Raw genomic sequence first — 13,399 nt, forward strand, 5'->3', positions numbered from 1 at the left:
ATCTCTACTTCTGCCATATAGCTTTTTTTTCTGTAAATAAAGAACACTAATCATTCTACAAAGACTTTCTCCTTATGATAGCTGAGGAAGAGAAAACAGAGTCTAGGACTCGTTTCTTTACAACACAGCACTTGTAACCAACCTGCCTCAAAGATGTAAATTATAGTGTAGAAAAGATACATTCTGTGCAGTTTAAGTAGAAATAAGCATGCAAGTTGTAGGTAATACCATGTTATTGGACTAAATACTTGGTTGAGCATCTTTTAAGTTACCTTTTTATTAAACTATTAGGTACAACTTGTTTGACCCTTATTTCTACATATACAAGTGGGCTAATATGGCAGTCACAATACTGTGCACAGTTTTGGTGAAATCTGTTTTAAAATCTCAAGAAACCATGATCTGAACTAAGAGCCATGAATGATAAAATTTGATGTAAACTCCCATGTTGTGTTAAATGCTGCTTCTAGATTTTCTATTATAACGTATCCTATATGACCAAGCAGTCTACTTTACTTTCAATCAGTGATTAAAGCTCTTTTCAGATGTCATCTTAGCCACATTGCAGCCTCTCTATACTCAAAACTCCACTACCATAATTATTGTGACTTCTACCTGTATAGACTTATCTCCAAACTTAGAGGCCCATAGACCTTTTGCAAATCTAAAAAAAAATAAAATAAAATATATATATATTCTTGAATTCCAGTATGCATCTGCTTCTTTTAAGGATTCAGCAAGTAAAACCAACTTCTCTGGCAGTGCCCAAGCTCTGAGAGATTAAGTGCTTATGTGTAGTTGCCTCTATTTTTTGGGGGAGAGGCAAAAGCGGGCTGATTCAGCACTGAAAGGGGGCCATTTGGGAGGTACAACCCCCTCTCCCCCCCAAAAAAACCCCCCAAAACAAAAAAACAACCCTGCACTTGTGCTTCAATGCCTCTGGACTCACAAAGTCACAAGGGCAAGCTCTGGCTTCACGTTTCCTTGGCAACCGCAAGCCAAATAGTCCCTCAGTTACTGAGATGTGATCATTCCGCCATCCTGAGCAGCGGTTTACCCCAGGACCCACAGTTCAGAAAAGCTCCCATGCCCTCTCCTTTCATAGCACTTTCTGCGTCCCGTCTTTCACCAGCGCCTCGGAGTCAGCTGTCTCAGTCCGCTGCTTCCCTCCCCAACAGCATTCCGGCAGCGCGGTGCGCACATTCCCAACACAACATTAAAAAAAACCCAACCCTTACTAGCTGCAATAAAAATGGTTAAACATTTCTTACAATCCTCAAGTTATTTATATTTGCCCAGCCTTGTTTCAAAACACAAATCCTTCTCGTTTTTTTTTTTACAGCCAGGCAAGAGTGCAATGCAGCTTACCTGCAGACAGGCGGAGGGAGCATGCCCAGAGTTATTATTCACCGCGAGACCAGTAGCGGCATTTGGATGCTTGGAGGCGGCATCTAACGTCTCAGTGTTGGTGCGCGTGCACTGAACACTGCTCCCACCGTTCCGCCTTTCTATGGTGTTGGCCAGAGCTGAATATGGAAGCAAGGAGGGACAGAGTAGTGGCTCATTGTCGGCGACAGCGCGCGCTGCAGAAATAAAAACCGCCCATAGCTTTAAAAAGCAGCAGAATATAGCAACACTGGACACTGAGCCCTCTGGCTCCTCCGGCCCTGCAGGGGGCACTGTGACCGGCAGGGCTCCAGCTGTTGCTTGGCGCCCTTCCCGTGCTGGAATCGTAGGGCAGCGCGGGCGGCCCTTCCGGGTCCGTTTCGGGACAGGGAGGGAGCGTGGGCGGCCTCTGTTGAGTATGGCGTCCGCGTTTTGCTGCTTGCGGTGGTGCGGGGACGGGGGCGCGGGGCACATCCCGCTGAAGGAGATGCCTGCAGTGCAGTTGGACACGCAGCACATGGGTGAGTGCCGAGTCGCCGCCTACGGGGCACTGGGCTTCAGAAGTAGCCTTGCGAGCGGGCACTCTTCAGCTGCTTCCTTGTCGGTTCTTCTTTAGGCGTCTCTTTGGTTTTCTTTATTGTGCGTTCGTGGGGGTATGCGCCGATTTTCCCCGTCTTCTTTAATGAGGATGAAAAAGAAGTGTTGAACGAATAACCTTTTGGGTCCTAGAGAAAACTCGAGTTTTCTCAGGTTCAGTTACGTTTTTACTGAGCCAACATATGACTTATCCAGAAGTGATGATGTGAGTTTTCAAAACCTCATAGGGACATTTGAAGAAGGAGCCTATTTTGATCTCTGTAACTCGAGTGGATCAATACCTAGTTGATCCAGTAAAAACTGAAAAATATCGAGACAAAAAGTTACAAACCTTTTATGGTTCTGCATTTTTTTTAATGGTATTTATATTGGAACATAGGACATGACAGCAGATAAAGATTCAGATTTATTGTCCCTTCATTTCTTTTACTGATCCTTTATGCTTGTCCCCCGTTTTCTTAAATTCTGAGGGCCAATGCAATAAATTTTGTGGAAAGCGGGCGGTGACTTTTCAGTGCCCATTTTCTTAACGCACGCATGGTGCCTGCAAGGGGGGGGGGGCGCGCCATGCAATATGCAAAATAGGTGGTTGCGCTAGCAAGGAGGCGCTAAGATCGCGGGTAATGCGACCCCCAAGGCGGCTGCTGGTTATGAAGACCGCTGGTAAACTCGGCATCTGTTTTCATTACTGGCACCCAGTTTATTGGCGTTGGTCTTCATAACTTGGTGGCCTGCTCCAGGCAGGCGTTAATATCTGAGCCATAAATGTGTGTCTGAGATGCACATTTATTTTTTTGAATGCGGAGTGCATTTGCACGTGATGAGCACTAACTCATTCACTCCGTGTCTGACACACTGTATTGCATCGGCCCCTGATATTGCCCATATCTCCATCACCTCCACAGGGAGGCTACTTCATGCCTTATTTCCTTAGATCAGTGGTTCTCAACCTTTTTTCTCTCATGACACACTTGACAGATGTTGCTCATGTTCATGACACAATGCACCCTAAATTAACAGCTTTACTAAAAAAAAAAAAAAATCTTAGATATTTTATTTTTCAAAATGATACAGGAGAAAGATGCCATTCTTTAATTTCAGTATCTGCTTATAAAATATTACATTTTATTTTTTCCAAAAATTTTAATCTTTGCTTACTGCATCAGTGAGGAATCTGGGACTGATATGCATATGCAGCACACATTTTTTCAATACAGACAAACTGTCATCCTCGGGGCAGAGTTAGGAAATTTCCCTTCAACTCACAATACAAAAAAATATATTTAAATTCTGATAGTTCCTCAGTAGTGGTACTTTAAAATCCCTTCCCTGCCAGCCACTTTGTGAAATAACAAGAAAACGTGCTAAAAAGACATTTAGAAATTATGTAGCATACCAGTCCTACCATAAGAGCAGTAACACCCAGGACTTGAACAGCAACAACCTTAGCTATGAAAAAACAAGACTGCAAATATAGAACACAGTACACTTACTATTGGAAAAACAAAGCCAGACTGCTCTAGATTCCTACACTGAATCTAAATCCTAGTTAGCAGAATCCCTCACCTCTGCCAAACATGCAGAATGCAGACTGACTCTAATCTAATACAGAATATCTATACATTATAAACAAGCATACAGAGAAAAACTGAAACTACAAGAAGCGGGTGCGGCAGGATGGCAGGGCAGGCTACAGCATGCCTGCAACATTTCTGGCTTGGATTGGTGGTGGCAGTGATTGCCAGGGTGATGAGGAATTGTAAGTACCAACTCCTTACTCTGCACTGTCCTCAAGCAGCAAGCACATGTGGCTGTTATAGAAAGCATAGGCTTTCTATGTCAAATTTTTGGTGACAAACCAGTGTGTCACACTGGTTGAGAACCACTGCCTTAGATTGCTTTCACCCTCATCCTTTGTCCAATCACTCTAGAGCTTCCTTTCCGTTGAAAGAGGGCCACTTCTTTTGTATATATACCTTGAAGATATTTAAATGTGTCAATCATATATCCCCCTTTACTTCAGGGTACATAGGTTTAGATCTTTTGGGACCAAATGCAGTAATATGAGAGTTAAACTGTGCTGTGGTTTCCAGTGCCCATTTTTAACACTCAGGTAACATTTTTTTAAACTCCCAATACAGAAAGCTAATGATATGCTAATGCATCGGGAATTTAAAAATCCACAAAAACTTTAAAATGTGCATAGGCACAGGCCAAATGAACATTTTAATTCAAAAAGGGGGGCAGCAGCGGTCCGTGACTGCCGCAGCCACCACTTAGCTGGATAAATACTGATTTATTCATTTATCTGGCAGCGAGAAGCAGCTGCCAGATAGCTGGCTGAGTAGCAGTGACCCTCGCCAGATAGCTGGATAGGTATTGATTTTTCCAGTTATCTGGCAGCTGCTTGCGTGCTGCCAGATAAGTACAGATTTATGTGGATATGTGGTGGCAGTAACTTACCCGGGTAAGTCTGTACTTATTTCGTGGACATTTTAAAACTTTTCTTTCCCTTTTTTAGAGTTTTAACTCCAACTCAGACCTGAAGTTAAATGTCCACGCTAAAAAATGTGCGCTGGCTCACTGCAATCTCTGCATTGGGGGATGCTGCTTAATGCCCTCATTTGCGTGGGATTTCCATGCAAAGGTAATAAGCAGTACTCCCAATTATTTATTTATTTATTTATTTATTTATTTATTTATTTAAAGGCTTTTATATACCGGAGTTCATGCACTAGTGCATACCACTTCGGTTTACACAGAACAAGGAACAGAAAATTACATCAAACAGATTGAACAATTAAACAAATATACAATTACATCCAACGATTGGGTATAAATAACATGGCTAACTTAGTAGGAACTTAGAGTTTGAGGTAAAGGAGAGAAATAGTACCAAGTGGTAACAGAACAATGTTAATAGCTAAATAATAAATATAAATAGTAAATACAAATTCTTATAATAAATACAATTAGAAAAGTATTTTTTGTGCGCAAAACTCTTGCTGAATTGGGAGTAAGTTTTGCACACAGAAAATGCATGCTGAAATGCGGGTTTAAAGGTGTGTTTGACTGAATGCATCTTTCTGCATCAGCCTCTTAAGTCTTTTTTTTCCTATATGCTTTATGATGAAGACCATAATTTTAGTAGCTGCCCTGTGGACAGATTCTGTTCTGCTTATATCCTTTTGAAGATGTCATCTCTAGAACTGTACATAGTGTTCCAAGGCTCAGGTGTAATAAAGTGTCCTGGGCCTTGGAACACACAACTTCATTCCTGACGCAGCAAGGATTTTAGTGCACAAAAAATGTGCATCTAATCATGAGAAAAACTGCATACACAAATGAGTGCTCCATTCAAATCCCATGTTATTAAAGGCATTAGCTATACTGCTCAGTGCAGAGAGTTGCATAGGCTTAACTCATATTTTCTTAAAGCTGGAAATTTAACTCCTGTCAGAGGTGGAGTAAAGTTTCTAGAGCTAGTGTTTGTCTATGAAGCTGAGTCTGGAGCATACCATTAGCTTACTGCATGAAGAGATATTTATTTTTTAAGTGTATTAAGAAACACTGCACTGAGATTTAGTGCACAGTTTTAATGCACAGCTCATTACATCAGCTCTTACATGAGGTCTCACCAGAGGCTTCTTTTTCCTGCTAGCTATTCCTCTTCCTTTGTAGCCAAACAACCTTCAGGCTTTAGCTCTTGCTTTACTATCTGTGGCCATCTTGAGATTATCAGATATGATCACCCCCAGATCTTGCTCTTGTTTTGTGCACAGAACTGCTTCACCCATAGCCTATACCGTAATGCCCCATTGGATTTTCATAACCCAGTTGCACGACCATACATTTTTTACCATTTCATTTTATCTGCCAGACTCTACATCAGTCTTTCTCAACCTTTTTACCATGGAGGTAAATAATTTCCGGGTCTCAGGGAACACCTTCAAAAACATTATAGCTACAGCTCATGGTACGTTACTGTAATCAGTGAGTTTGATATAATAATCCAATAATAATTGTCAATACTCTTGAGTAGAGAGTGATATATTTTTCTGTGGATCTGTTTATTTTGGCCAACTTATTAGCCTAATCTTTTATAGGCTTATATACGCATAAAGTGTTATTTTTTTAAACTAAAAATAAAGAATGAAATTTACTTCTTTAATATGAAACGTGCTTGTTTGTTGCTGCACAAATACTTAATTCTGTGTTAAACTTGAGATACACACACATGGATTTCATCTTCAGCTGAAATGAGACAATTTCTGTCCTTATGCTTGATAAACCAGAAAAAGCTTGCTTACGCATGTAAAGTTGAAAACTGCAGCAAAATGTTCATTGCTTTTCTGTGAATATCAGGATGACGTATGAAGTTCAAAAAATGTTTATTTTTTTTCAGTCCTGATCTCTTGAGGAACCCCAGGGTTCCACGGAACTCTGGTTGAGAGAGGCTGTCTATTTAATTCTTCAAACTTCACTAGATCCTGCCTCATATCTTTGAAGCCTTCCAGGATGTCTACCCTGTTGCAAATTTTTGTTATCCTCCACAATAAGGCAAGCCTTTCCAGATAGCCTTTCCACAATATCACTTACAAAAATATTGAAAAGAACACTAGCAGGGGCCCTCCCCCTACCCACCCACACACACACATACTCCTCTGTTTATTACTACCCTTTGTTACTACCCAGTCACTTTAGGGCCCATACCAACTGCACAATGTATTTTTCATTGTCATCTCGCCAGACCAGTCCAGATACGTGGTAAATGTTCCTCCTACCAGCAGACAGGAACAATCTTGAGCTGATGCCTTCCCCTTTAGATTCTAGTGCTGCCAAAGAAGACAGTAGTTCTCTGTCTCCAGTAGAAGTTGGACATTGGATGCTTCACTAAGGGGGAAAAAAAAAGCGAAATACCTGGGGTAATGGCCTAATTAGTTTAATTTCCCCAATGTGTGCCTGGTTTGAGTTTGGGGAGTCTGACAACAGTCAGGCTGACTAATCTTCTCACCTTACAGTAAATTTGGAACCCGGAGAGCTGGGGCTGCCTCCAAATAGCTGAGCATGGAACTTGCATTAAAAAAAAAAAGGCCTCTCTAGCTCCTGTTATTTTAAGGCAACCAAGTTTAAAAAAAACAAACAAACAAAACCCAAAACAAAACAGCAGCTGGGAGACCAGTTCTAGATATGACAAACACCATTGCATCGCACTGCATTGCTTGCACTTTTCATTCCAATTTCACAAGCAAAAAGTTTATTCATCCAATGGATGGAAAATTAGTGCTGCCATAGCTACTCTGCACAGTCGTGGAGCTATATGGTAATGCTAACCCAAACACTGGTTAAGGTAAAATTAAGTGAACATTTTTAAACCATAACTAGTCTGCTTAATTTGATTCTTTGGCTACAACATTTTTGAGTTTTGACTGTTACTTTTATTGTTTCTTGTTGTGTGCATATGTGTCGCCTTCACATATGATGTTGTAGCAGGGAAAACAACTTTCCGTCCCCGAAGACTATAGATACCAGAGGGGTTTCAAGGTAATGATGAAAAGGCAACCGAATAGGATACCACCATTTTTGGGACAGCAGAAGGGGGGGGTCAAGAAGGGAGCTCCTGTGAGTCAGCAGGAGCTAAAAAGCACACAGTGACAGTCTGGGGGGTCTACTCCTCTTAACAGTTTCATGAGTAGACCCAAATAAGGGCCCGATGTGTCTCAAAATTATCTGGCGAGGTTATGTGCTAGAATTAAAGTCCCCAATTTCAGATGCCTTTGTCTTGTCACTCTGCAGGTCTCCTCTAAAGAGAGGAGCAATTTAGGCAACAATAGAACCTCCTCTTCAATTAGAGGCCATGGTCCTAGTACCCCAGGCACAAAGGGGCAAAGAGATATTCCATTTACTTCATAGTACTGAAAAAGGAAGGAGCCTTTCACCCCATGCTAAATTTCGAAACATGTAAACAGGTCCTTGAGAATAGCCTGGTTCTGCATGAAGACCTTGAGGTTAGTTAACCTAGCTGTAAGAAAATGAGTTTCTAACATATCAATGGATCTGGCAGAAGCATACCTCTATATCCCTATTAGAGAGGGCTATCAACATTTTCTATGGTTCACCTTATTAGGAAGACATCAATTCAAGTCCCTGACTTTTGGCTTAGCTTTGGTCCTCAAACTTTTACCAGTGGCTGGTGTACCTATACCTGGCCAACTGGCTCATCAGAGCCAAATCATTTTAAGACAGCCAACAGGTATTCTCAAGATTCAACATAATGGAAAAGTTGGGCTGGGTGGTGAACAGACCCAAGAGTCTACTCCAGCCCTCATAATCCCTGGTCTGTTTAGGTGCCTGCTTCAACACAAAACTAGGTAGGGTGTACATAACATCTGAAAGGATTGCCGAATTGAAGGCCACCAAGGAGCCCAGAGTCTGGGTGTGACTGCAGATACTGAGGTTGATGGCAGTGGTAATAGATTTGGTGCCATGGGCAAGAGCCTATATAACTCCCTGCAAAGATGTCTACTGAAGCAGTGGTATCCCCAGAGCCAAGACTTCGAGTGTCACTTCTGCTACCGGAGTAGGTGAGAAGGCCGACCAAAATCAATATTCGGAAGGGAGTCAGTTTGGAACCTTCAAATTAGATCAAAGTCGCAACAGATGCAAACTTGAAGGCTGGGGGACAAATTGTGAGGGGCAAGTAGCACAGGGTTTTTGGTCCACCATAGAATTGTTGGGCAATAAACAGGCTAGAAAACAGAGCCATCAGGTTATCCCTAAGCAGATTCTGTTCAAAATTAAAGGGAAAGTCGTCAGAGTGCTGTTGGCAACACCACAGCAGTAGCCTACATCAACAGGCAGGGAAGCACAAGGAGTTTCCATGTAGTAAGAGAGGCGGAAATGCTACTGCATTGGGTGGAGTTGCATCTCAAAGTGCTGTCAGCAGTGCACATAGCAGGAAAGATCAATAGTCATGCAAACTTCCTAAACTGGCAGATCCTGGACCCTGGAGAATGGGGCCCTGGCCAAGGAAGCATTCACTCAGATTGTGAACAGATGAGGATGCCCACAGTGGGACTTGATGGGTGACCAAGGCAGAAAAGTATTTCAGCTGCAGAAGGGAGCCAGGCTCCATAGGAGTGGATATGCTATTGCAATCTTGGCTGAAGGAAGTTATTTGCATTTCCTTCATGGCACCTTATAGGTCGGCTGCTCTGGAGGATAGCAGAGCATCTGGGCCTAGAAATATTGGTGGGGCTGGATTGGGCCAGGCTTCCATGACACATGGAACTGATCAGATTTCAGACCAGATGGCCACTCAGGTTTATGCAGGGCAGAGGACTCCTCCACCAGGGGCCAGTGCCCTTGGAGGATCTGGCTCCATTCTCTCTTACGTTGCCTGGTTCGTGAGCGGCCAGCGTTACAGAGATGGTGTTATTCAGGAACAGTAATAACTACTGTGAGCAAGAAAAGTCATATGGATTGGACAAGGGCTTTGCCCTGAATTCACAGAGGTGCAGGCTGCAGCCTTATCCTGAGATATAGGGGGTAAGTGGAAGGGAGCTCAGTAGCTTTGCACCTGGATTTAGTTACATTTTTCAGGGGTATGAAACATATCTGCTTGCCACTTTGTCTGCTGGTCCCAGCATGGGAGCTGAACTTGGTGCTCAAGGCGTTGGCATCTGCCCTATTTGAACTTATGAAGAAAAGTGTGCTGAAGGATCTCGTACTCAAGATAGTTGACAGTGGCCATAGCTCAGCAAGGAGAATGTTGGAGCTGCTGGGACCCATATTTAATAATCTCAAAGGAGATGGTGACCATTCGCCCAGTACCAGTCTTTTAAAAGTAATTTTGGGATTCCATGTAATCCAGGCTATTGCTCCCCCTGGCTTCAAGGTGGCAGAATGTAAAGGAAATAAAAAGGTGCTACATCTTTTTGGCATTTAGGAGGCACTACTGTGGTACCTGAAGGCTACAATTTTTTTTTTTTTTAATCAGACAGTTTGTACTTTACAAGGTCCCCCTAAGGGGAAGCGGCATCCAAGGTGTCCATTGTCTGCTGGATCAAGGAAGCAATTACCTCAGGATCTATAATAAAAGGAAAGCAAATCCTGGAAGGCCTGAGGGCACACACTGCCAGAGCACAGGCCTTGTCCTGGGCAGAAAATGTTAGTATGACCAGAGGATATATGCAAAGTGGCAACATGCTCCTCACTGCACTTATTTGGGAAGCTCTACAGGCTAGACCTGCAGGCCAAAGAAGAAGTGGTGTTTGGAGCAAGCATCCTGGAGGTGGTTTTGCCTGACTTGCGCTCTATATAACCACCAGTTTGGTACATCTCACAAGTCTGAACTGGTCTGGCTGGACAACAGGGAAGGTGAAATTTGAGCATAATTTCCTTTCCCTGAGTCTTGCCAGACCAGTGCAGAGCCCACCCCTAAGTTAAAACAAAAAACCCAAACAAACCCAGAAACAGAAGAAAAAACTTTCCACAGCTTCAAATGACAGGTACTGTTTGCTGCTGTGGGTGGGGTGCAATATTTGGAGGGTGTCTTCTCTTTAGTTCTCCTTTGTTGTAATGAACAAGGGTAGAGGAGTAACATGTACAGGTAAGCTGAAATTCAGCACAGGGAAGGAAGAAGAGCAAGCTGTGCTACTGTCCTTAAATTTGATAGACATTAGGCGGCATAAAAGGCTGCTTAAAGCGTTAAAAAAAAAAAAAAAAAAAAAAAGATTGGAGGTGGTGTGCAAAGGAGTTCACAAGAAGCGCAGCAATCGGCTTGGCAAAAGACTACTGATTTCTTCCTTGGCAATACCAGATTTTTATAGGGGAAGGCATCAGCTCAAGATTGGGCCATCTGCCTCCATCTGTTGGTAGGAGGAAAATTTCTCACGTGACTAGACTGGTCTGACAAGACTTAAAGGAAAGACTTAATGGTAAGCTTAATTTTCACCATAAACCACCTATGCGGAACTGTGTCAAAGGTCTCACTGAAATCCAAGTACACTATATCTAAGTATACGCTATCTAGCGCTGTCCTCAAATCTAACTCTCTGATCTCCCATTCAAAGAAGTTGATTAGATTCATCTGACAAGAAATACTTCAGGTAAAACCATGTTTACTTGGAGTTGGATGCCAGAAATTGTGGTATCCTCTATTTTGGAGGCAGTAATTTTTTTTTAATTTATTTAGATTTACATTCCACTTTTCGCACTTTTTCAGCACTTCAAAGTGGATTATATTCAGGTACTGTAAGTATTTCCCTGTCCCCAGAGGGCTTACAATCTAAGTTAAGTTACATTAATTTACTTACTGTTCAGATCAGACTCCTCTTGTGATTCAGGATATCCATAATTAATATGTATGAGATATTTGCATACATTGGAGAGCAGTGCATGCAAATATTTCTTTTTTTTATATTCAATAGGGATATGTTGAGAACCTAAATAGTTTGCAGCCCTCCAGGATTACAGTATGACATATCTGTTCTGTATTTTACATGTTAGTACATGTAGGGTGTTCTGATAAAAAGCAAAGCCTGATTTACTTAGACTAAAGTTTATAATGTTGAGTGTAGAGAATTAGAAGGTGCTTTAAAAACTTCAAATACTAATATAATTCCTCAAGAATGTAATAGAAATGTGAGTACAAAAACGGATATTAATTTTCAGCTATTATTGCTAGCTTGATGCCCATCAGTGTGGAGTTCCTATAAAATTTTAGGTGATATTGTTTTGATTTACATATATATGCACATGTAGCCAACCAAAGTTCTTGCACTTTCATTGATTACCTGAGTTCTTTATTGCACTCAGAACTGATGGCAATTAAGCCTCTGTGTAATGCAATGTAATGGCAGTAGTAGTACTAACATTGCCTAATTAAAATCTGAAATGCAAATAAGCCAGAAAACTATAGAAATACTATTTTGGAAATGTTTTCACTGAAAACAAGTCAATTGATGAAATTTAGGAATAAATAACTGATGACACAGAACTGGAACTGTGTTTCAGGCACAGATGGAGGATTCTTTCTGAAGTGTTGAATATGCTTCATCATTTAAAATGTTTCCCATAGTAGAATTCACATGTACTTATTAACTCTGCAAGTTGATACATGTTGCTGTGGTTCTGGGGGGAGGTGAAAGGTTAATCCTGTCTAACTCTTAATGTACATTTGAAGTTACTTGTACTTTAAGTGCAGGCACTGTACCTTCCTCCTGGTTCAGTGAGTGATACAAGAAGGTAATCTGATATAGCAGATAAGGTAAAGCTTAAGTAGTCAAATGATCAGAAGCAGCAGGTGTTAACTGCAAGCATTATCGATAGGCACTGAAAGTTGTTTGCTCACTTTAAAGACAAATTGAAATTACATTTTTTTTGGCCTGGTGGCTCATGTGGAGAGCTTCAGTTTGATTCCCATTTCAGGTCTTCCATTCCCTGGGCCAGCCAGCCAGGGCAGAAGATGCTGCAGAGAGAACATTCATATCCTGTGAGGAGGAAGTCTAAGCCATTGCTCAATAGCGAAACCTACTGGCTGGACTCAGCATGCAGACTTACTGGGTTCTGGAGGAATCTGCAGTCAGTATGCCCTAGCCAAAGACCATTGCTGTGATAGGCTGGGGTGGTTGTAAATACAGGCTCATGGCATTGTTGTCAAATAGAGGTCAGTTCTGAGTGAACTGGAAACTCAAAGGAACAGGAGGAAACTGCCAGGACAAAAAGTAATAGTACGATTGCCATGTTAATCCACTTGAATGCACAGAAATAGATAATCAGAATTGGCAATATTACACTGAAATTAAACAAAAAAACCCCTGGGCTTCCAAAAACATGTGAATATTTCCCAAACTAGAAGCAGCATAATTTTTGATGCCCAAAGAATGTATTATGTTTCTTTCTGTCCTGAGATAAAGATTAACAAAAAAAGATAAGCTTAATACATTTCTTGGCTAGCTTTTGGAAGCTATTACATGCTTTGTCAGGTCAGAATAGAAAGGGAATAAAAGTTCCCAAAAGTTAGTCAGGAAATGTATTAAGGTAGTATAATGAAAGTATCGCCTTATTTTTCTGTTTTTTTGTTAACATAAGAACATAAGAAATTGCCATGCTGGGTCAGACCAAAGGTCCATCAAGCCCAGCATCCTGTTTCCAACAGTGACCAGTCCAGGCTACAAGTACCCAAACACCAAAAAGAGATCCCATGCTACTGATGCAATTAATAGCAGTGGCTATTCCCTAAGTAAACTTGATTAATAGCAGTTAATGGACTTCTCCTCCAAGAACTTATCCAATCCTTTTTTAAATACAGCTATACTAACTGCACTAACCACATCCTCTGGCAACAAATTCCAGAGCTTAATTGTGCGTTGAGTGAAAAAGAATTTTCTCTGATTAGTCTTAAATGTGCTAC

At 41.6% G+C, this 13,399-nt stretch overlaps 1 protein-coding gene across 1 annotated transcript in view; it reads left to right on the plus strand.

Annotated features, from left to right (window-relative positions):
* The first annotated feature begins 1,448 nt into the window (after window positions 1–1,448).
* Window positions 1,449–13,399, plus strand: part of SPRYD7 (SPRY domain containing 7) — a 69,673-nt gene continuing 57,722 nt past the window's right edge. The window contains exon 1 of the mRNA XM_029602828.1: window positions 1,449–1,907. Within this exon, the coding sequence (XP_029458688.1) occupies window positions 1,511–1,907 (397 nt within the window). The 5' untranslated portion in view covers window positions 1,449–1,510. The remainder of the gene's footprint in view (window positions 1,908–13,399) is intronic.

The sequence above is a fragment of the Rhinatrema bivittatum genome, chromosome 5, assembly GCF_901001135.1.
Source record: "Rhinatrema bivittatum chromosome 5, aRhiBiv1.1, whole genome shotgun sequence".
NCBI lineage: Eukaryota > Metazoa > Chordata > Amphibia > Gymnophiona > Rhinatrematidae > Rhinatrema > Rhinatrema bivittatum.